We start from the raw sequence: 25300 nt of genomic DNA, 5'->3' as shown, positions 1-25300 counted from the left end.
CTTTCAATTTCAAGCACTGCTTCAGTCTTTTCATCCATTTCCTCAAGCTTCTTTCTGTTTAAATATTGCTGCCAATATGCCAATACCACTTGAAAGAAAGTCTAACCTCACTAAAACTGGCATGAGAAAAAAAAAAAAGAAAATAGCTGAACATCAGGCTTGAAATTTAAATTAACAAAACACTGCATCTATTTTTAATAGGACAGGAAAAGTAAAGTTGAATCAAATGTTAGACATTTGCAAAAGTTTAAAGTTCAAGTGATTTTTAAGATGCACTTTTTGGAACTTTCAGTGGATCATCAAAATCTGTTAATTCAATAAAGAGACACCTAGCATTGGCAGTAATTGTACTATGACTTAAAACACAGTAAGCAGCATAACTGGAAACACTGAGCTGTGAATTTCGCCTAGAAATCCACAGTAGTTTTCACAATCATCTGAAGTTAATTGTATAGGTACAGAGAGCTAAAGTAAGTACATAACTTTTTCAGATACAGAAAGACCGAGCTGATACTTTGGAAATAATTATCATTTTACCAGATCTGAGAGACGCTTTCTTTGGTTAACTACTTCCCTACTTTAAAGGAACAACAAGCTATCAACATCAATGTAGTACCCTATTAAATGTGTTTATATACTTCACTGTTCGTGTTAATAGCAAATCTATATTTATGTATAAATATTTTAATTGTTTTTATTTTTAAATATACAATTAGACCAATTCCAGCTAATCAAGACTAAAGAAAAGTAAATATAAATTTTTTAACTTTATTGACAATATACTCCTCTTTATGACACATTATGCTAACTAACTACATCTCTATTTTTTAAAAGTAATCATTCTAGTATTTGCACCATGCAACTTTGTTGATTATTGCTGATTCAAATCCTTGGGATTTAGGGAAAACATGCTTTGTATCTGCATAGTTTACCCTGAAATATTTAATCCCTCTCACTGACATAAAGACATGAACAGTTTTCACTAACATTATATCCAGGCCAGAAGATAACTGTAAGCTGCTCGCTATGTAAGCATACACATTTGTGTGCCTCTACAAAACCTCTCTGAGAAAGGTTTAGGAAGTACTCTGCTTCAGCTTTCAATGTTACCTTTTATAGTGCAGTGCTGCAGGATTACTTTTGCATATCATAAATAACTGGCAGAATCACAGAATTTTAAACATATGCAGCAGGAAAAAAAGACATTATTATTATCCAGACAGACCTACTGATAAAAACCCTAAAAAAAAATTCAAGGCAGAATAAGACACTTAGTGAGAAATCTAACCATCAATGTAAACTTCAGTGCTTTCTACACAAAAAATAAAACAGAATGAAAAAGAAAAGAAAAAAAAGGAAGAAGAAAAATAAGAGCCAGTATCAAACTGGATGAAGACTACATTCCAGTTGTTTTCTTTTGGTATTAACCTTGAAGACAAAAGGAATCTCTTTGGAAAGCTAATTTGAAAGTAAATAAGCCTGCAGTTGATTAACTTGCCTTAACTTCAGAATAAAATCAAGACCATAACTAAAATAATGCCCGGGGCGCATTGTAATGCCTACGAATGGATTTTAATTGACTTGAAGACTGTCATAGTCCTATTATCATAAAACCTGTAATGCACTTCCAGCATGGAGGACCCATCTGTGCCCACCATCCATCTGTTTAGACATGATTGGCAAAGTGGTAGGGAACTCGCAGTGGTTGCCGCTGCCTGAAAGGAATAAACCACAGGATCTTCCAGTGAGTGCCAAAAACTTCTGAGAAGGTCTGCTGCCATGGCTTTCGGGGCCTCGATCTACAGAAGACAGCATTATTAGTGAAAGACAGCATGCCCACAGTGCACTTCAGTCAGCTACAACAATGTAGGTTGGCTGGGGATCCAACACTGGACACTGATGAACTGTGTCCAAGCATCACAAATACAACTTTTATTTCATTACAACATGCAGCTGAGACTTAACTTTGGAGAACAGAAACTATCTGTATCATCAATCAAACAAAGGCACCTTTTGAAGCACAGGAGACCTCAATATTAATGAAATGCATGTCAAAACACTGCAGAAAGTATCTTTTGATCTGTACTTTTGAAAAGAAATTATAGTTCCACTGGCTTTGAGTAGGGAAAGAAAGGGAACAACATGCGGTTATTTTATGTACAACCACTATTAAAAGATTAGTGAGGTGCTACTACAGATAGGAAGTACAGAGCACAGTACCATGCATAATCATCTTAACAAACAGCTACTCCCTTAGCATTTCAGCAATGTAGGAATTTTACAGAACTTACATGTCTTCACAACAGTTAGACATTTTTTCTATACTTGTAGTGTCCTGTTAAAGAGAAAAAAAACAAAACAAAACACAAGGAAAAAGTATTTATTTACATTCCAAACTTTTAAAATATCATTATGAAAGCAAGTAACCATAGCAGGGAATTAATTATTAATGTACACTGTTTTGACATTAGTTCAGTAGGTTGCATATTACATATATTCCATATTAGTTTTAAACAAATGTGAGATTACACATATGAATTTTAAGTCAGTTTGTCGGTTAAATTATTTTTACAGGCATGATATGAAACTATACTGTGTAGTTTGACTACAATACCAAAGAATGCCAACAAAAACTTACAACATTATTACAGCTAAAATTAATTCAGATATTACAATTAATGCACAGGACAGTTAGAATCAATGTGTATAAGGTCCACTCTTGCCATACTTTCCACAAGCACTCATTCCAGACTTGGAGTATCCCACTGAGATAACCACAAAGCTAGTAAAAGGCAGTCATTAACAGATGTAGTATTTTGAAAAGCAGGAGCTAGTCAGAAGTTTTAAAACCATTAGCTTCATGAGTATTATAATGCAAACAGCACAACTGAAAATATACAATGAGTTCCTACAGTTCCTATAATTAAATACAAATATAAAAATTGTTCTCTTAAAATATAAAAGCTAATAATGTGCAGAGTGAAGGCAATCCTGATAAGATAATTAAGATAATAGAATCTTAAATTCATACTTTAATTATAAAATGTTAAGGAAAGTAACAGATCAGTTTTAGCTTAGCTCACCCCCAAATAAAACTTTTTAAATTACCAATAGTGCTTTTTTTTTCTCACTTTTCACTACGGATTTCACAAAAAAGTTTCTTTTGTGAGTATCATGTAGGGGGTTTCAATATACATTTGTAGCTCATGACACCCTGAAATCACTTGTCCAGTTGAAAACACAATCAATTGAAATATTCTTCATTGTTTCAACTCCTTTTCATTGGTAGTTTGGTGTTTCCCTTTACTTTTCACTGATTCAGGCATGCACATAATGCACCTGTCAAATTACAGTAGAATTTGAATAAGACCAGGAGCTAATCTCAATCGTCCCAACCACATAAGGACAGAAGGACTGTGGTTTAATTAGGCTGCAACTTCACTGTCATCTGGAAACACTACCTAGCACTAAAAACCACACCATGTTTCTTAAATGTTCCTGCATGCAATTCCGTGCAGGCATTGCTGGGACTCCGCCTCTATCTTTTAGACAGTTTTAAGGGGGAAGGGTGCAATGTGAGTGGGAAATAACGTACAGGAATTTCCTGCTCCACCAGACATGGGTGGCCCCAACTCCCTTGCCAATTTTTTCTATTCTGCTTTCCAGCTCTGAAGTGTTTTGGAATAGGATCCCTTACCACACACTAAACAGCAAAAATCTTAATTCTGTCCACGACCTAACTAGCTGAATTCCAGATTCACTACAGCAAAGGAAAGAAAACTCTTTTTCTCATGTCAATCCACCAGGATGCACAAATTCTTGCCCAGAAGTTTGTGTAGAGAAGGCATGCCCAGTCAAGATTACATAAACTATGTAACACCCCATTGTTAGGTGGGTTTTAACATCCACTCAGAAGTGAGGGAGGAAAGGACTGGAGACAGCAAACTGTAAACACTGTTTCTTGTTTTGATACCCACAGATAAACTGCTGCTCCTCTCACATTACAGGCTTGTCTTCCCTCTCCTGCCACAAGCGTGGCATTACACAAGTCCTTGTTAGGGCAGGACTTGACTTCACAGCCAAGGAATACTTTGCTTCCTTGGATTAGCTTTTTATTCAGTTTTTGTCAGAGAAAACACCATCTTTGCCTACCACAAAAATTCAGACGTGGCCTTTTGAATAAAAAGGACTAAGCAAACAAGAGATTACTTCCATGGCATTTCAGCAAGGTGGTAATAACATTTTCATGAGATGCTATAGCTCCTTTTGTAACTGCAAAAATATCTCAGTTCTAGGAATTATTCTCTGGTCAACTCAAAGCTGTTTATCAAATAGGATAAAATAATATTAGGATACTTGAAAGCAATAATGGCAAATGGTCTTCTGTAAAACAATAACATGCTACTCCAGACTCTAAATTGACATGTAGCTATGGAATATTTATTCTACCATTTCAAAAGAGGGGCCTTTAAACCAGCTTTGGGTGCAGAAGTAACATCATCAAATACCTCAAACATGGCTTTCTGCTGTGTTTCTGCACATTGCTTATTCATTACTACACTTGTACTGCTCCCTAAAATACGGTTTTGAGATTTCTGGGGAAAAAAAAAATCACAGATTGAAACCTGGAGATTGTATTTCATTTTAAGTGTTGTCATGGCATGTTATCAAGACCTGAAAGGTTCTCAGGGTCTGCTGCCCTCTAAACTGTTACCTGGTAAATTAACTAAGTTAAAGTACCAAACCAGGAACAAACTTCCTTCCTTTCCTTCCTTCCTTCCTTCCTTCCTTCCCTTTCCTCTTTTCCTTTTGCTCCCTTCCCTCCCTCCCTTCCTCCCCTTCCTTCACTGCTATCCTGCTTCCTTACTCCCTCCCCTTACCTTAAAATGCCAACATATACTTCAGTATATACTTCAGGCACTTCTTTTGCTTTACAGTAAAGAAATTGGGGCTGAGCAGAAAGTCCCTTGCTTCTTGGATACTTTTTCAACATTAAAAAAAAATTTAGAGCCACATTTTAAAAGCTGCAAACTAGCAAAGAAACATTGCTCTGAAGTTTACCTGCTTAACAAGTACTAGCGACTGAATTTAAGAACCAAAATACCTTCCCTGCCCCTCATACCTTCCCTCCCCCAACACTGCTGCCAAACAGGTTCATTTGAAATGTACTTTTATTTGAGAGTGAACCAATTTACCTTTTCACATGAAAGTGAAACTTCACAGCACCCCAGGAAAGTCAGTAGCCCCTCTGGAGACAGGAGATGAAGGAAAAGGAGAGTACCAGAGTTGAGTTTTGACCTGTTATTTAAGGCTTCCTTCTCAGACATGATTTTTTTTTCATTTGGAGACAAAAGACCAGAATAACCACTATTCTTCTCAACGAAAAGGTGGTCTGCTCATTAACACATCTAATAAATGTCTTCCAATCACAGTATCATCTCTCTTATGTATTTGATGTATACCTAGGTTTTGCTACAACATCAGAATTACTTGTGTTCAGCCTAAGAGGCTTTGGCTGTCTGCATCTACTATCAGCTTGGATTACTATTAATACAAATAGAACAGTGCTAAGATTTTTTTTCTAGACTCAAAGCTAATGCTAATGTTAAAACCTTTTCTGAGTGCTGGCACTCATCCAGAAGTTTAAAATAACTTGGTATGAGCAAACATCATATATCTATGGAGTCCTAGTAATCTCTAAAAATACCTTGAAATATGCAATTGAATACAAGATGAAACTGACAAACACAAATTTGACATGATGGATCATCTAGATTCCCAAAGTCATCATCCAGACTGGAAATAAAAATTGCTCCTGCACCTGGTTATTCAGAGATACATACCAAATAATAAGCATCTTAAAGCAAGTACAGGAAAAAAAAATCACACCTTAGTGAGAGAGGAAAAAGAAATTAAAGGAAATAAACACAGGAATAGGAATAGGAATAGAAATAGGAATAGGAATAGGAATAGGAAAAGGACAAAGTGTTCAGATTCTGCTGGGGGAGAAAAAATATGGGGTTTTTTCACTCTGAGGATATACTACAAATCCATAAGAGCAGTTTGCTTACTCTAAATTAAGTAAGCTACTGCCACAGCTAAGACTGCTATAAGAGGAAGGAGAAGAATGGAGAGAAAGAGACGTATGTAAAAGCACTGACAGAGTTCTGCAAACCAACCTCAGATTCACTCACAAATGAATGCATCCAAATAAGGTCCAAAGAGAACCGCACCTTTCACATTTACACTTCTATTTAGCATAACCAACTGCCAAAAAAGAAATTTAGAAAGATCACATGTACTGGTTAACAAACTGTCCTATAGGATGGTTTTTATCATTAACTAATTTATCATGAAACAAAGCATACACAAAGGCTATTTTTCTCTTACTGATCCACGTTTCCGGGTATTTTTTGCTTACCGATTCATGTTTTCCAAAGTATAAACTGTAATTTGTAACTTACAGGACTAACTCCAAAGCATACAGCTACAATCTCTAGCTCAGTTTTTCTTTTGTGTTTGCTTAAAGTAACATGCAATCATTACAGCTCTTGTAAACACTTGCAGTAGTAGAATGTAAGCATTATGCCATGCTTTTAGTATTTTCAAATGTTCTCTGTAGGTGAATCAGCAGAAAAGTATGATGAAGCAGAAAAAGAGAAAACAAAACTTGCAAGCCTTCCTTGATTTGCAGCCTTTGCTTTTATCTGAAAGTTCAAGACAACACATCGTTTATATAAAGGGGTTTTTTTGTCTTCTACCTATCATCCTTTCATGGTCTGCATGCAAGTGACAGATGAGCAACTCAGGAATATAAAATACTAAACACAGAAAGAATACATTGTATTTGAGAAATTTTCTTTTCTTCTGCCATTAAATACATATTGGGTTTACTTCTGGCCACTTCTTAGCATTCTTTCCTTACGCTAGACTTTTCATATAGGATGGTTAATTTTATCAATTACAATTACGTACAGTCTGAAAACTATTAGTTCTATTTAAAGGTTAAACCCTTACATTAGGCTAATATGCTAAATGGAAAATAAAGCTACACTCTGTTACTTCTAGGGAATAGTTCTGCACTCCTCTATGTTCTAATTAATTTAGTCAAACAGATTTCCAATTTATTTATTAGCTATTAGATACTGACTCAGTGAAAAGAAATTATCTAAAATGGAGGCACCACAAGCAGTTCTCTTAACTTCAGGCTATTTCAAATCCACAGAATGTTTGGTGCAGATAGCTGCAACAAGAGACATGATAACACATATTATATTTATTGATCCTTACAAATACCTTATGACAAAAATATAAGGGAAAAATATTTAAGAACTAGCTGTTGATCTTCTTCACACAGAAGTCATTTTAATAGTCTGATGTCTAAATCGGAAAAGCAACATGTAAACAAAATGTACTCAGCCCCTGGAATGCAAATATTATTTTTATAGTTACTTATCTTCAAGTGGTTAAGGGTACTACTTTTACTATTAGGAAAATATATTAGTTGAAGGACTTCTTCTTTGAGCGATGAGCCAGGGATAATTCTGACATGATATTTGATGATATTTTATACTCCTTGCAGAATATAAAATCTGATTACATTTCCTAACTCGCACTTTTCCCTTAAAATATTGTAAGTTATTAATTTCAATTAAAATATTCTTATTTACATAAGATCATGCAGTGACCTAAATAAAAGTGATGAGCTCTTTTGCTACCTAGAATGTCTTACACTTCTATTTATTCCTGTATTTTAAATAGCTCATAAAAGTTTTTTAAAAATAAACTAGTGTTTTATTTTTATGGTAAATATGTATTTAAAGATGTCAGAATGCATTCATTAAAAATGCTAAACAAAGTGCAAACCTATTTGAGAGAAATAAGGTAAAGATACAAAAGAATTTACATAAGCTTGTATTCGAAGACCAGGACATTACTAATTCCTGCCAATTTAATTTATAGAACTTCATGCAGTCTTCTAATAGGAGATCTAGCTATAGGTGGATTAAAGGTAAAGACAGGAAAAGGGGAAGGTATAAGAATAACGAGGAAGAAGAAGACAGATAATGTTAACATTAGTTTATTTTCTGTTAGTAATTCCCAGTTACTCTTTTGGAGTTATAGTTCATATATACTTTGCTTTCCCTCTGTAATTATTTTATATCTTACTCTATATTGTAGCCACATAAAGAATACAATTGACTGGAAATCCTAATTTCCCCTACCAATCCTAATTTTTAATATGCTAAACTTAATTATGAGGATTAATAAATCCTTGATTACACTTCTGCCATGTTTGAAAAAACAGGAAAGCCCTTAGTATTCACTAATGAAAATAGTATTTAATAGATTATCTGATTAAAGATATGATTGCAAATATTTTTAATTACAAAATACTTATTACTAAAGACAAAAAGCATTTCAGCAGAACTAGATCACTAGATCACTCTGCATATTAAATGAGCAATGGATCAAAACTAAACAATACACAAAGAATTAAAAAGCTCTTGATATCACTAACAGAATAACTGCAGTGACATTTTCATTATTTTGAAACACAATCAGATTGGAAAACTACCTGGTAAAATACACTTGCTAATTTAAGGTGAAAAGGAGAAATGCTGCAACAATAAAAAACAAGTATCAACATTTTTAAAAGCTTCTAAGGGGAAAAAATGTACATGGTAGGTACCATATTGTGCACCAGGCAGGCTGTTGAACGCTATTTTCCCTTCTATCCTTCCTACAGAAAATAAAGGGAAATTTCTCTTTCCACATCCAGAAAGTACTGATGCAACAGGATACTGGCATATCACTGTACACCATTCAAACAGTTAATTAACAGGAAACCCTGGTAGCATTAATTAAATTAATAAAGTCACTGTCCACTTAGTTTATGATAATACATCCACTACCTTGCACAAAGGCCACATGGTATCTATTAAATTTATAAAAGCCTATCCATTAAATAGTTCTGCCCCAGAGAAACAAGTTAATTACTAAATAATTTCAATGAAAAGCTTTCCTCTGCAATATTAGCATAAATCAAATTAAATCATATTTAATGGACCATAATGGAAGAATTAAGAAAATTTCTTCCATAGAAATAGTTTGTTACAACATATGGAAAAATGAAAACACTGTTTAGTGTTTGAGATAAAAACAATCAAAGGTAATCCTTTAAAATTAGGGTTCAGATTAGTCTCTGCAAAGGATGCTTTTTAACTGAAACATCTGGTAGTGTTACGTTGAGAGACAGGCCTTTTTTAACTTTGGAAATGAGATTAGTAGATCAGTTATTTGTAAGTGTCCAAGTAATTTCTAATTATTTTATCTGGGTCACAGATAATCCGCTTTTACAGGGCTCCCACAATGACATCAGAGGATCACTGTTGAACTGATTATCCTGTTACCTTCCACCATCCATGGGAAGACCAGATTTTCCTTTTGTACAGAGAAAGAGAAAGAAGTGGCTGATTGCTTCAGACAGGTGGCAGCCAACAAAATAAAGAATACGCAGATCTTGAGAGGACGAAAATCTCATATATGCAAAAGGTACCAGCTTTTAAAAAATGGTCAATGAACTGAATACTTCTCAGCAGTGTCTGGTGCAATTTAAAAACTCACTAGACGTGCACAAATATCAAAATAATCAGAAAAGCCATTGTCTAAAAAACAGTATGCCATGTCATTTTTTACATGTTTTATAGTAATGCCTTGTAGATCAAACATAACCAATAGAAGAGTCCTGCAGTATAAACAGAAAAACTGGGCTTATCACCATTTAACTCTTAATGTGAAAGACATAGAGAAATAATTTGTTAAAACTAAAATGGAATATGAGTGAGAGAAATGCAAAAGCCAGGGCTAATCTTCTACTAATATACACATGAGCATCATGGGCATTCCACCTTTTTTAAAAAGACTGAATCAAAGCACCCTTTATAAAAGACCTCTGTACTTTCAACAACTATACATCAGAAACTGGGATTGATAAAACAGACTTTTTTTCCTTGGTGAATTTATGCCTTTTCCTATGAATAAATGAATAACTAGGCAAGTTATGGGGGTTTTTATTGAGGAAAACAAACATCTGTTTGTTTTCTCTCATAAAAATAAGAGAAAAATCCTTGAAAAGCATATGTCAAGAAAATATGTTTTGAGAAAGCAAGCAAGTTTCTGGGTACTATTTGATTTAGCTTCCCAATAAATTTTATTATTTCGTATAACAACATGAAAAAAAAGCAAATGGAAATAAAAATTAGTAACACAGATACATCCTTCTCAGTACTTTCTTCTAGCATAAGTGCAAAATACTATTTTCTAGATAAACTTTGGTTTTGACACTTCAATACAATGTCATTAATATGTGCCAGCAACTGTTGCACAAAACAGACTGTATTTTTTTTTCCTCAAAGATTTTAAAACTGTCTGAAATGGACAAAGTGATAATTTACCTATAAATCATCCTTCTATGACTTATGACAAAGCACTAATAAAAACCCACACCTCAACCTTCATGAAGTTTTAAGTGTCTATACTGGAGCTATTTTGTCACCTGTAGTGATTCAGGCTAAAGACTACTTGTGGAGAACAAGCAGCTAGAGGAGGTCTGAAGTAAACAGTAACAATAATCTTTAAAATTGTTAGTTTCAAAAGGAGAGTAAAAGAGTTGCACCCTTGTAAGGAGCAACTCACAAAAATCTTTCTGGTTTGTTTCTGTTTTACTTACAAGTTTGCTTCTACTTTTCAAACAATGTCATTTAAAAATCAGGCTGTCAGAGAACGTAAGAACACAGGCTCCAGTTAAGGAATATAAAGTTCTAAATTGCTCTACAAGAAATGACAGGGAATAGACGAGTGGTAAAGGAAGTAACGAGCACTAGAGACGGGCAGGCCTTCACATAAATGCATAATCATTTTGGAAATTACCTTTGATGGTGTTTTAATTCATGGGTGAAACCAATTTTTTCCATTCAGTTCTCTAAAAACTTGAATATTTTAAGTAAGAATACTAATTTTTGATGAGATTTTAAGAGGAATATCTTCTTAAGAGTCCTAGAGTTCCTAAACTAGGGTTTTAAATTTGTCCCTATTTCAGAGGCTTATGAATTAGAGAGAACCTAGATACTTCTATTTCTAAAGTATCCAAATAAAACTTCCCCAAGAGTAATGTAAAGTACATGTTAGAAAAAGTATCAAAGTTCAGGATGATAACAAAATTAGAGGCAAATAAAGCTCAGAGAAAGCAACTGGGGAAGGAGGACGAAAAGAGCCATGTGCCCCTTCTGATAGAAGTGTGTTTCACATATGCCAGTTTCTAGGGAGAAAGCACTAATCCTGTATACAGAGGCCACCTCAGCTGCTCCCCTCTTCACCAGAACAATTCATGTCAAAAGTTCCTCTAAGGACAGTTTTTGCCAACCAGCTGTTCTCCTCTCATTGTAGGAAGTCACCTCCTTTGCTCTTTGGCTTCCTGGACCTCCAAATGAATTATGAATAGCCTTGTGCTAATGATACCCTAACAGTGATACCACAATCACAGTGGTGGCAAATGTACTCAGAGAAATTACTGTGTGGTAGGTTACTTAGTCTATTAATCACCTTATCAAGCACTACAGCCTCAGGAACATTCTCCCTGTAAGAAACAAATTTTAGTATACAGTTTACAAAGTTTTCATTTTTACCAGAGAGCATATTTTTTTTTAGCACCTTGGAAAAGATATCAATACCAGTATCAAGAGATACTGAACACACATCAAGGAGGATAACAGCACAATACACACATATGGAGAATACATGCATATTTTTCTTAAAGACCTTTTAAAAAATTGATCTACTGTTATAACCAATGACAGTTACACAACAACAGGCACAGATCAGTCAACTGTGCAACAAACCTGAATTTTGCAAAGCACCACAACACATGGCAGGATACTTCACTTGCACTTCATACGGTGCTGCTTTGCTTTTCTGGTTTTAGCTACTGCCCCATTCCAGAAAAACATTATGGAGGATATGAGATATATTCTTTCCATTATGCATTCAGCCAGACATTTTATGACTTCTGAAAATATATATCAAAGACTTCAGCTCACTTTTATGTTTTGTCAATCTAGAACTTAGTTCAATTCTAGTGGAGTGTAATTCTCCTTCTAAAAATGTACACAAAGATCACATGCAAATTTATTCTACGCATTAAACTTTATCTATCTTGGTACTGTGGCAAAAGGATAAACCTCTGTAAATATAAATATAAACCAAGAATCTGGAATTTTTAATAAGCATGTCCAGTATTGCTTGAAAAAGTGGGCCTTAGCTTTATATTACTAAGATAAAAGAAAAACTATTGGCTTCATTTCTGGAAAATTATGTAATGATGGTCAAGCAAGTTTACCGTATGGAAAATCAGGCAGTCTTGTTACAAAAGAGTTAAAGTTTGATTAATCTTAGATTTATCTTTATTTCCAAAAATTTTTGCAGCACTTGTAATGTTCAACACCAATAAACCTTAACCTGCTGGACTCATTCAGCAGCAGTTTGCACCCATCAAGTTTAGATCACAGAGCTGCAACACTTACTGTCTCTACTATTTAAAACAGCTTTTTTTCCCAGGAGCTGTGGAATTAATCTTGGTATATGTTAAACTACAAAAAGAGGCACAAGAGCATGAACTACAAAAATGTGTATTACCTGTTTTCCCATACAAGCACAAGAGTTGCTTTGCCTCTATCAAAAGGCCCATGCTCTTCTCCCTTGCACACATCTCTAGGCAGCTTCAACAATCACCGAAATTAATGCTTTCAAGAATAGCCACTGAGCAATTCATATGATGTGAATGCTTTAACGCATATCCATGCCTCCAAGCATCTTAAGTTTGTTTCAAGGTCCTTTTCTTCATATTACACTTTAATGATTGCATTCTGCTATCAAGTTTTAATCTATACCTTACACTAAGATAATTTCATCACTAATTTCATATTTAATCTAGAACTCATTTCAGATACCATTTGCTTAAATTACACAGGAAGACTAGAAGCTGAATGGCAACTCCAGCACAGTACACAGTAGAAACACCACTGCTTCCCACTGTTCATGGTTCATTGCTTCTACAGGGCTTGAACATCTAGCATACTCAGTGTGCTCAGCTTCTGGGTGGGTTTACCAGTTTTGTTGTTTCCCTACTTTACCACCACTGGCATGTATTTTTGGAGCCTGCAGAAAAAAACTAACTCACCTGCTGCCCTCTCTTCTGCCTTTTCCAGCTGCTAGGCAAAGCTGTCAGTGGTTATGTAGGAAGCAAGTCTCCATGCTACAGTGCTGGCAATCAAAAACCATTTGTACAAAAAAAGTTTCTGACACCACTTGTAGACTAAGCACAAATGCACCAAACAGACTTCTTTGTTTGTCTGAAGTCTGACTGATTGTTGCCAAGCAGATTACCTTTAAAACGACTCTATTATTTATTCTTCCTAATTCTGCATTTGCAAAAAAAGGAATAAAAAGCGAGAAAATAACTGTGCTGCTGGAATAAAATGCTCTGAGTGGGGGATGGACTACATGACCTACATTCTTCAGTGAGTCAATGCAAAAGCATCCACATGGTGTGAATGAATTAATATTGGAGATACAACAGTAAGGGATTTCTACTTCCCCAGCAAACCCATCAAGCCTAACAACTTGTCCATGTGACAACAGCCCCTCTGCTTTTGAGGGGATAGGAAGGGTGCAGCGAGAGGCCCTAATGAAGATCTGTACTTTTTAGCATCTGCCTCTCATAGACCATCCACATCCACAATTACTGTAGTACATTCTTTTCACAAAGCTTGGCAAAGAAAAAAGTGTCCAGGCACACTGCAACTCAGCAATTACGATTTCAGCAGAAAAACTGGAGTTAAAAATGCTATTACCCCACACCTGTTCCAGTGTAGCTGCCAGCTCTGTAAGCGAATAGGATGTACTTCACAGTACATACAAGTGACAGAGAAAAAAAGACTTTACAGCAGTTTATAAACAGAGTGCAGGGGTGGCAGCAGCCTGAAAGTGTTAAGGCTCAGGACAGCAAAGTTACATCTGGGCATTCATGCCTGTTACAGTGGCAGCGCAGGTGGTATCCTCTGTCAGAACAGAAACAGCCCAGGTTTCAGGTATACCTGACAGAAACAGGTTCAGTCTGAGAGGTCTTATTTCACATCCAGTAATAGTATCTGAATGGATGCTGATGGTCACTGCTAAAATATAGTCCAGCTTCTGGCAGCAGCTGAAGAAAATCATTTTACATAGAACAAAATCATTAACTTAGGGTCTGGTTTCCTTGTTTTCTTCTGCATCCTATCCGTGGTTTAGTGCAGTACTGATCAGAATATCCATTTAACAGAAACTAAAACGGCATTCATATTTCAGTATCTGAACAATTAGGCTCACAAAGTATCTGTCTCTGTCTCACCTGTTACTGGTGAGCAGAATTCACCACATTAGCTAGACAGCCACCACAGTGGTGGTATAGGAAAACACCCCAGCTCAGGATGATGCAGACATAAAGGCAACATTTAAACAGGGAAGAGAAAACCTGTCATTAAGACCCTGGAATGGAAATCAGGCACACAGTAAAGGTGCACAAAGGTAAATCTGTTGACCTGGGGGTTGAGAGTACATGTGGCATTATGGTAGAGTAGCTGGAGAATGGTAATAATAATAATAGACAGTAATAATGGTAATAAAAATAGACAGTATAACTACCATGACAGGAAAAGCAAAAGGCAGTAAATATGTAAAGGTAATACAGTAGAACCAAAAAGCAGTATTATTGCTTTATCTAACATAATTTAAAATGATACTGTATTTTTTTTCCTTTCTTCCATACAAAAGAATTACATGATACAGCTGGGAAGTTTTCCATTATGTACCTACAAAAGTTAATACTGTGCAAACCTTCATCATTCCAAAGTAAAATCTCAGGCAGATCTCCAACAGTTGTAGCCAAAAATATGCTGCCATCTTGTACATTACTGCCTTTAAAAAAAAGTTCAGCAGGCCACATCATAGACTATTTCAACATGTATACAGCCAACTAATGTACTCTCCCTGTTGTGTTGAACAATATTTTAAACATATGTATGGATTCTCAAGATAACTTCAAAAATTTGCTGGCAGCTATTAACTTCTAATGTACAGAACACGATGTTACGCCAAAAAAAGGTTGTTTCTTGCAAAAGAAACATTACATTATTACAATATCAAATTCATTTAACTGTAAAATTTTTCCATGCAGAGGATATTCTTTCCGTATATCTAAAGGCAGAACACCCGTCTGGACTGTAAACGGCACAATTACATTCCAGTTTAGCAAATAAAGAGATGAACATAAGCATATTGATCAAAATACTTCACAAAGATGCTTTATCAAGGATGATTTATCAGTTAGCCTTACTGTCACATAAATTTTGACCAGGCTACACAAGAGTTTAAAACAAAAACAAGAATCAACTCCGTATCTTGTACATTGTGCAATTCCAGGACAAGGTATGAGTCTATTTTACTAATAAAAATCAGGAAACTGACTTGAAAGTAGAATTATTAGACACTTGTTAGAAGGCTTCTTAGATTTCACTGGTGTCAAGAGGCTTGACAGACCATGTATCAAACAAGTGCCTCATAGTGCAAGTGTTTTTCTAGTCTTCTCTTGAATGCAATCAGGTTTTCTGTTTTGACTAGTTGTACTGAAAATAAAACTAATATATACATCTAAAATTAGATACTTACAGTGAAAATACCCATTAGCTGAGTGTAAAAGAGTCGACTTATTCCACCAAATATTATTAGACCCATGAAGGCAGATATTCTTAGGAGAGCAAGTTCATGTCTAAATACAAACACATCCTAGAACAAGACAGAAAGAAGAGAGAGACATTAGCAGTTACAAATTAATTAAAGTCTTTGAACCAAGTGGAAATAGTAGATAAGAGCTCTAAGAGGTGTTCTCAAAGCCTTAAAGCTGAAAGCAAATATTGGATTCTGAGCTACACTGCACATCATTGGTATATTTATTTATGTTTTAAAAGCAGAAAGCAGTAATATTTTCTTCATATTTGTTAACAGTTGGGCATTTATTTTGCCAGACTGTTAAAAATACTCCTTCAAGTAGTTAAGGTTTTGAGAATAGATCAAGCTCAAATGGACTATTTCTGAATCTTCCATCTCAAACTGTGCTGGACTACTACACACAAGCTATGTAACACAGAAAAACTACTCTGTTAAATGGTCTGATTTATTATACCTCGGCTACCAGGCACAGCACATTTCATTTTTACATCACCTCTTCTGAAATAAAACAAACATTCCAAGATTGACACTTGAAGATTGTACCTACAAAGTTCAAGTACCCATACCGGATTGTTCTTACTATAGTGCTGTCTATTATCCAATACAAACTTATCTCCAACTTTTAAATTTTGGCCTGGAGGTGGATTACTGCCACTTTGGACAAGGGTGAACAGTAGAGATGCTTTAGGGCACACAGAAATATGGATGTATTTGATCTGTTCTCAACCAGCAGATAATATGAAAAGCATTGCAGAATGTTATGTAATGTCTTCAAAGGATAGAGTACCTCATTTTTATTACAGAAGAACATTTTTACGTGGCAGTTACGTTAGGCCTACTGTGAGTTCAGACCCCATTCTCTTGTTTTTAACTTACAATTATGTTCTCAAGGCTGTCTTTTGAATAGAAATATCTTTTTTCCCACTTACAAAAGCTAGACCATGGAAGGAAAGTATTAAAACCTTTCAAGTAAACTTTATATTACAACGAGAATATAGAAGAGAACTGAATGAAAAAACAAAACAACAACCACCCCCCCCCCAACACTGCTTATGTTCAACCACTAGAACTTGAGGAAGAGGGACACTGGGTTTTAAGTAAACTATTTATTTGCACTTAATTGCACTTTAATTAAACTACTAGTATTAATAGTTAATGCAAATTATGTTTAGCAAAAAAAAAAATCTATTTTTTCATTTAAGTAATTTTCATGAAGGTTCAAAATATAAACCCAAGAGAAAAAGTTTAAACTGCCTGCTAAAGCTGTGAAGAAAGTCAATATTTAATGAACAAGTAGAAATCCCTAGTTAAGCAGCTAAAACAAAAAAATCATCTCCCACAGTCTTTTCTGAACTATTGTAATGGTTCATGCCCTCTCCCCTCACTTGTTTACACTGGCCTTTCTTGCTGCTGTAGAAAATAGATTAATTTCCATTTCTTTTAATGCTTCTTACTCATTTAATGAGTTAATTCATAAGATAAATCAACTCAAAATAAAAGCTGTCATACTATTCTTTATTTTACCTTCCATTAGCTAATGAAAGCTTTAAAGACAAGCAAGGTAAGACACAACTTCTACTAATTGTAAAATACTTCATATCTTCATTGGTATGTTTTATTATATTAGAAATGTTTTGATGTATTCAAGTTCAACTTCACTGAAAACAGTAAAATATAAGAGTGCCAACAGCAAAGTTAAATTCTTAATTTACCATAACACTCCCTCATTAGCACCTCCCGCAACTTTAACTTAGGAGAGTTCCTTCTCTTGAACACCATTTTCAGCATGAAAAAATACATCACCAAACATGATAAAAGAAAATCCTAGCATACAGAAGAGAAGCTGCACTTTCATCTGACTCTTAAACCATGTTAAACTAGAGATAAACTAGATAGACCTTTTAACGCTAAAGAACACAGAATCACAGAATCATACAATGGTCTGCACTGGAAAGGACCTTAAGGTCCTCCCCTACTCCCAACTCCCCTGCTGTGGAAGGGACACTTTTCACTACAGCAAGTTGCTCAGACCTTTATCACATCTGGCCTTAAACACTTCCTGGGACAGGGCATCCAAAAATTCTCTAGGCAACTTGTTCCAGTGCCTCCTTAGCACTCTGAGTAAAGAATATCTTAATACGTAATCCAAACCTACACTGACAGTTTGAGGCCATCCCCCCTTGTCCTGCCAATACATGCTCCTGTAAATAGAAGCACATAATCTTTCGTGTGGGACCCCGTCAGATAATGGAAGCCTTCTCTTTTCCACGATGAACAAACCAAATTCACAGAATCACAGAATCATTAGGGTTGAAAAGGACCTCTGAAGATCATCCAGCCCAGCCAAAGCAGGGTCGCCTAGAGCAGGTGACACAATGCATCTAGTTGGGTTTTGAGTGTCGCCAGAGAGGGAGACTCCACAGCCTCCCCAGGCAGCTGTTCCAGTGCTCTGCCACCCTCAGTGTAAAGAAGTTCTGTGTCATGGTGAGGTAGAATGTCTTGTGCTTTAGCTTATGGTCACTGTACTTAAACCAGTTGCTGGGCTCCACTGAAAAGAGTCTGGCACCATTCATCCTCCTGACACCCACCTTTGAGATATTCCCATGCATTGGTGAGATCCCCTCTCAGTCTTTCTTCTCTTCTCCAGACCAAACAGTCGCAGCTCCCAGAGTCTCTCCTCATCAGAGAGAAGCTCCAGACCCCTGATCATCCTTGTGGCTCTCCACTGCACCCTCTCCAGTAGCTCCTTGTCTCCCTTGTGCTGAGGAGCCCAGAATTGGACACAGCACTCCAGGTGTGGCCTCACTGGGGCTGAGTAGAGGGGGAGGATCACCTCCCTCAACCTGCTCGCCAATGCATTGACAGGTGATGATATTGGCCTTCCTGGCCACAGGGGCACTGATGGCTCAGGGCAGCTTGTGATCCACCAGGAGTCCCAGGTCCTTTTCCACAGAGCTGCTCTGTAGGAGGTCAGCCCCAGCCTGTGCTGGCACTTGGGGCTGTTCCTCCCCAGGTGCAGGACCTGGCACTTGCCCTTGTTGAGCCTCACCAGGTTTCTCTCTGCCCAGCCCTCCAGCTGATCAAGGTCCCATTGAATGGCAGCAGAGCTTTCAGGTGGATCAGCCACTGCCCCCAGTTTAGTGTCACCAGCAAACCTGCTGAGGGTGCATCCCTTCCTCCAGGTCACTGACAAGTAAGTTGAAGAAGATTGGTCCCAATATTGATCCCTTGGGACTACCACTGTCTGCAGGCCTCCTGCTGGACTCTGCTGCACTGATCATGACCCTCTGAGCTCTGCCTTCAGCCAGTTCTTGGTCCATCTCACTGTCCATTCCTCCAATCCACATCTCCTGAGCTACCCATCAGGATGTTATGGGAGACAGTGTCAAAAGCCTTGCTGAAGCTCAGGCAGACAACACCCACTGCTCTCCCCTCATCGACCTGTCCTGCCATGCCATCACAGAAGGCCATCACACTGTTCAAACATGATTTGCCTTTGGTGAGTCGACCCTGACTACTCTTGACGACCTTCTCTTCTTTCACGTGTTTTGTCACGGCCTCCAGAATGATCTGTGCCAACACCTTTCCAGAGATGCAGGTGGGGCTGACTGGCCAGTAGCTTCCCAGGTCCTCTTTGTTGCCCTTTCTGAAGATGGGAGTGACACTGGCTTTCCTCCAGTCATCAGGCACCTCTCCTCCATTATTTTTCAAACAAGATGCCAAGTGGACTTAGCAACAACATCTGCCAGCTCCCTCAGCACCTGTGTGTGCATCCCATCAGGGCCCATGGATTTATGTTTTTGTCTGCCTAGCCAATCTCTAACCAAACTCCCAAAGGCCAAGGGCAAGTCTTCTTTTCTCCAGCCTTCCTCTCCCGTCCCCAGGGTCTGGGATTCCTGAAGGATGGCCTCAGCAGTGAAGTCTGAGGCAAAGAAGGAATTCACTCTGCCCTGTGTCTTCTGTCACCAGGTTACCAATCTAAATTCAGCAGCATCCCCATATTGGTGGGGATCTTTCTAATCCTTGTTTTGCTGCTGATATACTTGTAGATACCTTTCTTGTGGTCCTTGATATCCCTCAACAGACTTAATTCCAACGGGCCTTGCCTTTCCTTGTTGTATACCTACATTCTTTGTCCATACTCCAATATTCCTCCCATATGCCCTCTCTCTTTTTCCACATCCCTAGCAAATGACTTCCTAAGAAACTATGAACTGGAAATCAATACTAGGCCCTCAAATCTGTACAGACAGAACATTTTTCTATAGAAACCCAAAGTATATACAGTAACTGAGTTTTTTTGTAATCAGACTTTAATAATAGAATGAATTACACAATTCTACATGTGAATATAAATATTTAACTCCATGAAAACAGAAGAAAAGGCCTTTTTAAAAAGTAATAAAAGCTCAATGCAAGTTGACTTTATTATTCCTTTTTAGAACTGACAATAACTTTTTTTCAGCTGAGAAAACCAATCAATAGTATAATCAATCAAAACTAGTCAATAATTAACCAATCCCTCTTTCAATGTGTTTTGAGCAGATCCTCTTGTTCAATAGTATTCACCAGTCTCAGTGCAGTGTGAGTACTGAGTTAGTGTGATTTTGGAGTTTGGGGAGCAGGCTACTTCTGGTAACAGAAAGAACTGTACAGACTGAGGCACCAAGCATACACACAGATTAGCTGACATCACCAGTGCATGAACACTCAGCTATGATGGCAGAACAGGGTTTTATTCTACAGCAGCTTTTTTTTACATTTGCCAGGCTGTCATATACGACCTTGGCACAGATGTTGAATGCATATTCTTAACAACTTGAGAGCTTTTCTTCAGGTAGCCTCTTTGCAATCTTCTTTATGTGAGCTCCACAGCCTAACTGATCTGCCAAAACATCATGTTCATATAGGTTGCTCCCACTGCCTTTCTACTCAGCATTTCCTATACCACAGCGCACAGCACTCCCCATTGGGGCTGCTGCCTGTTCTAAAGGTTTCTAAATTCCATTTAGCTGCTACTTCTATCCATCCAGTCAAACTGCAAGGATTCTTAGCTACCCATAAAAATGCATAGAAATGTGAACAATAAGAACTTGTCACAAAACATGTGTAGGTCTATAGGATTATGTTGAAAAATGGACTACAAACCATGAGATCTGGTATCTTTATCTCAACAGGCAATACCAAAACATTCCACAGAAAGAAGTCTCTGGGACAGATAAACTAGAGACTTCCTCAACTCCACAGCAGAACACGTGCCTCATCTTCATTTGTGAGCATCAACCTCTACAGATGACCCCTAAAATGAATGCTACCACTGACTAGGACAACAGCTACTACAGCTTTATGCTGTCACACAGGAGAGAGGTCAAAAACCACAGCTGGGTCCAGCTCTAGATTGTAGTTCATTTTAAGACCAGAGCTTCCAAATTCAATTCTCTTTTTACCCTATCAACAATAACAACAAAAAAAAAGCTCAAAAACATGTAACAAGTCCCTGCCATGTCCATTACTGTGTTATTGTTTAAAGGATTTATAGTATTCCTTTAAAGCAGCACACTGTACTGAGGGCAGAGCTTTTGGCAGAAAACACAGGACTATTGTATCTGTTCCAGAAGAGACCATCTTCATAATTTTTCATTTACAATGGGAGATTAATTTATTCAATCTTTATTCTTTACTGAAATATGACAGAGAGATAAATATACAAGAAAATACATTAAAAGACCTCTTTTTTCCTTGGTGGACGATATTTTGTGCAACACATGATAACCTGGTTTCTGTGCTCAATTGTAAATGCCCGTGATGTCTGCCTCAGACAGCTGATGAAGTCAGTCTATCAACTTGGGTATCACAAAAATAGTGTATAATACAAAAGAAAGCCAGGCTTTCCAGAAAGCAAACTAAAAAATACAGACTGCAGGTTTTATAGGAAGAAAGAGGAAGGACTTAATTGAATATTCAAGTACTGCCCTTATAACTATACTGTAGGACAGCAGGGTTGAGTTGGTTTTGCACAATACTGAGAAGAAAAATTTTGATGTTTTCCATTTTAAAAACCTCTCCTGTCTGGTACATAATTTTGTGATTCTAAGAGAAAAAGTTTCCTTTAGCCCCATTTAAAGTATAAATGGACTTTGGATGATACATATTTCCAGACTTTCATTAATATTAGTCAATGCATAATATTAATATTACTGCAAAAAATTCTTTTCTAAAGTCAATGATTTGTAATTGCAGAAACAAGAATAAAGTAAAACTAAATCAGAGCAAAGGAGCCTCGGTTTTTGTATGTCAGGAGGTTTGGCTGTGACAATTATGGTAGCAACATTTCTAGCAAACAGAATGTATCACCAGAGTTCCTTTTGCTTAAAAGATTAAAAGCCTTCTATAAATAAGGTAAAATATACTGCCAACGCATTTACTTTTGCAATTTGACCAGCTGTATCTAGAATTTGTGCCAGCACAGCCATGGAGAAAACAACTATGTAGTGATACACCTAGTATTTATTCTTCTCATCTCACTATTCAGAAGATTGACTACTTCCTAAAATATACAGGCTTCCTGACATTTTTTTTCATGAAGATGTAAAATTAAGAATATTCCTGTGTTAACCTCTGTAAATCCTGTTGCAAAAGAACTAATATGCTGGTTTATTGGAACAATATATTTTTCTTGCACTATCATCCCACATAATCAATTTAATTACCATCTCCTTTATCTCTAGCAGTAATTGCACTCCTCCTGCTGGACAAACAGAGGTAACAACCATAGCCTAAATTTCTGGCAGTGTATCGGTTACAAGAACCAAGACTACTATGAAGCAACTTTCTGCAGTAAGAGGTGAAACTGAAAGATTGCATCTCTACAGAAACAGCTTCCTCCATTACCTTTAGAGCTATCACCCTTAACCCAGAATAGTTAATTTAAAAGTTTTGGGGTTTTCTTTCTTGACCCTTTAAAAATAAAAACACAAGTTTTAATTTGGAAAGAGATGACATTTGACATGCTGGTCAAATTTGCATAACGCATTAATCAGTATTGTAATAAAATTATTATTTCACAATAGCAGTAAAATCAATTTTAATTCTACAGCTTCTGCATTTTGTACTACTTTGTATCAGAAGAACAAAAATTTAGATGAAGGCACACTGCCAAAAAATTCACAAGTATTTTAATGAGCAAGAATAAGCTTATTCCAGATGGCTGTCTGGAAAAAAAAATCATCCAGTTCTTTGAATCTGTTCTAAACACTAGCCCATGTCAATTCAGAAAATGTAAGCTCTCAGTTACAGCCAAAATTTCAATAAAGAACAGTGCTTTGTGAAAGGATGAAGGTACTGCACTCTCTGGAATGCTGTGGTACCTCAGCTTTAATTGAAATTAAGGAGATAAAAAGAATCTTGCAGTATGTTTGCCTAAAACCCTAACTACTACTAAGCCAATCTTTTCACCAGTTCCTGTTCATTTGGTGTCAAAAAGACATAGTTCTGACAAATTATTCTGTGGCATAAATCTATACAGCATCACATCCTTAGCAACACTTCAAAAAATCAGCTTCATGGAACTCTGGTGTCATCTTCCAGGCAGATATGTTGTCTAGGCAAGTCAACTATTTTAGTTTTTTCTACTTCACTGTGTGCTCTCCTATTCTACGGCTGAAAAACTGAGAAAGCTCAATACTATTTTGTACTTTTGTAACAAAGGTCTGAACAGCCCAGACCTGCTGTGTCTACTGTTTTCCTAGTTTTTTTCCACTTCGTAAAAGGAAGAGTATCATTTAAAGTGTTCATATATGGAAATTGATAAAGCCCCAAAAAAACCCACAGGTAAAACTAAACAAAACTAAACAGAGCAAAGTAAGCAATTTCTTCCACAGTTCTCTGTAAACTTAGGCAGCCATACACAGGAACCTCTTCAGGCTAACACATTGAAATGGGTTAAAATAATTGTTGCACATGTATTATACCACCTAACCTGTCCCTTGTCAAAGGAGTAGGTATTAAAATTAGGCCTCTCTCCAAATGACTTCAAATGAATCCAGTTATACTGGCAGGAACAAGTTTTATACATATTCATTTTTTTTTGAACTGTCATTATTAATAATTATTTATTATCATCTCTTTGGGTATTGTAAAATATCTGAAGTAAACACGATTTCCATTTCCCTCTCTTGCACAGACGATCCTCAAGCAAATAATTTGGTTATTTTTCATATTACTTTTAAAAAGCAAGGCTAACGGACAGAACTTTGGCATGTTACCTAATACAGTGTAATTACATGAAGCAATATATTCAGGGAATATTCACAATAAAAAGGAAATACCCTACCATGACATTATACTATTAGAGGCTAACAAGTCTGTTTCAGTGCCTATGGAAAGATGCTCTAAGCAGACAGCAAAATATTTTCTGTTCCATATTTCTAAAATCCCTTTAATGATTTAAATGGAAGTATTAATGTAGATGGAAAAAATAAATAAATTCCTTCAGAATACAATGTTTTCCAAGAACGACTTACAAAAATCCTCAACTTTGGAACATTCTACATCATAAAAACTCGGTATCTGTGAATTTGAATATAGCACTTATATCAATTTTGGATTAACCAAGTAATACAGTCTTCCCACACTTTCAGCTCTCCTCTGCCACATCATCTTCACATACACTTTTATAGGAACTTCACACCCACTTCAGACTGACACAGGAACAAATAAGAAGCTCGGAAGACTAGGCCCCATCTTTTCCAGAAGCAGAATTTTTCACAAAGTGAAATTCTTATATAATGTAGGATACAAAATCATTTGACAAATTTTCGTTGTTCAAAAATTGGAAAATGGGACTTGCCTTACCCAGTATGAAGCATCAGGTTCCAGTAGCCTGGAAAGATGAGTTTGAAATCACCAGCAGAGAGCATGCAGAGAGCATCAACACAGAATTGAAAAATCTTCTGCACCTCAGTATTTGGAAAAAATATCTCAACAAAATTTAGAGTGCAATATCTGAGATGATCTTATTCTCTTATGACATTTGGAATGTTACCTAATTTTGAAAATGTTTTCAACTTGTTTTGTAGGTTTTTTTCTTTAGTGTACGTGTATTGTTGTAGTCCAGTACAAAGACAAAGTTCATTTCAGATTTAACCTAGAAGTTCTTATGGTTCTTCATAAGCAAGATAGCATAACAGTTTTCTTAAAGAGTTCTAACTTTGCTGTTTTGCCACTTTCAAGAACTGAGCAAATTTCAAGCAACCATCTTCAATATTCTGAATATTACAGATAATAGGCATAGAAGAGCACCAGATAGCAGATTTACAATGTAAGTTTCATAGTGGAAGGAAGTCCTTTATTTTTCTACTCTACTCCAGTTGGTAAGTCCACATGAAACAAACCAAACTTAATTCTCCCTTAACCCACATAATAATTTCAAAGCAACAGAAAATACTGCTACAAAACCAATGCATATTTTTCCCCTGGC

General features: G+C 36.4%; 1 protein-coding gene across 15 annotated transcripts in view; it reads right to left on the bottom strand.

Annotated features, from left to right (window-relative positions):
- Nucleotides 1-881: 881 nt before the first annotated feature.
- ZDHHC21 (zinc finger DHHC-type palmitoyltransferase 21) overlaps nucleotides 882-25300 on the bottom strand; it is a 36045-nt gene continuing 11626 nt past the window's right edge. For 12 of the 15 annotated variants that reach the window (XM_038124500.1, XM_038124506.1, XM_038124510.1 and 9 more), the window contains 3 exons: nucleotides 15763-15879; nucleotides 2292-2335; nucleotides 882-1799 (listed from right to left, as the gene is read on the bottom strand). In XM_038124500.1, the coding sequence (XP_037980428.1) occupies nucleotides 1667-1799; nucleotides 2292-2335; nucleotides 15763-15879 (294 nt within the window). In that variant the 3' untranslated portion in view covers nucleotides 882-1666. Of the gene's footprint in view, nucleotides 1800-2291; nucleotides 2336-5195; nucleotides 5249-5947; nucleotides 6268-15762; nucleotides 15880-25300 lie in introns of those variants that run through there. The other 3 variants (XR_005255292.1, XR_005255291.1, XM_038124511.1) reach the window with 3 other exon arrangements.

Source organism: Motacilla alba, chromosome Z (assembly GCF_015832195.1).
Source record: "Motacilla alba alba isolate MOTALB_02 chromosome Z, Motacilla_alba_V1.0_pri, whole genome shotgun sequence".
In the NCBI taxonomy this organism is placed as follows: domain Eukaryota; kingdom Metazoa; phylum Chordata; class Aves; order Passeriformes; family Motacillidae; genus Motacilla; species Motacilla alba.
The sequence above is the reverse complement of the archived record's forward strand: the minus strand, read 5'-3'. Positions and strand labels throughout refer to the sequence as shown.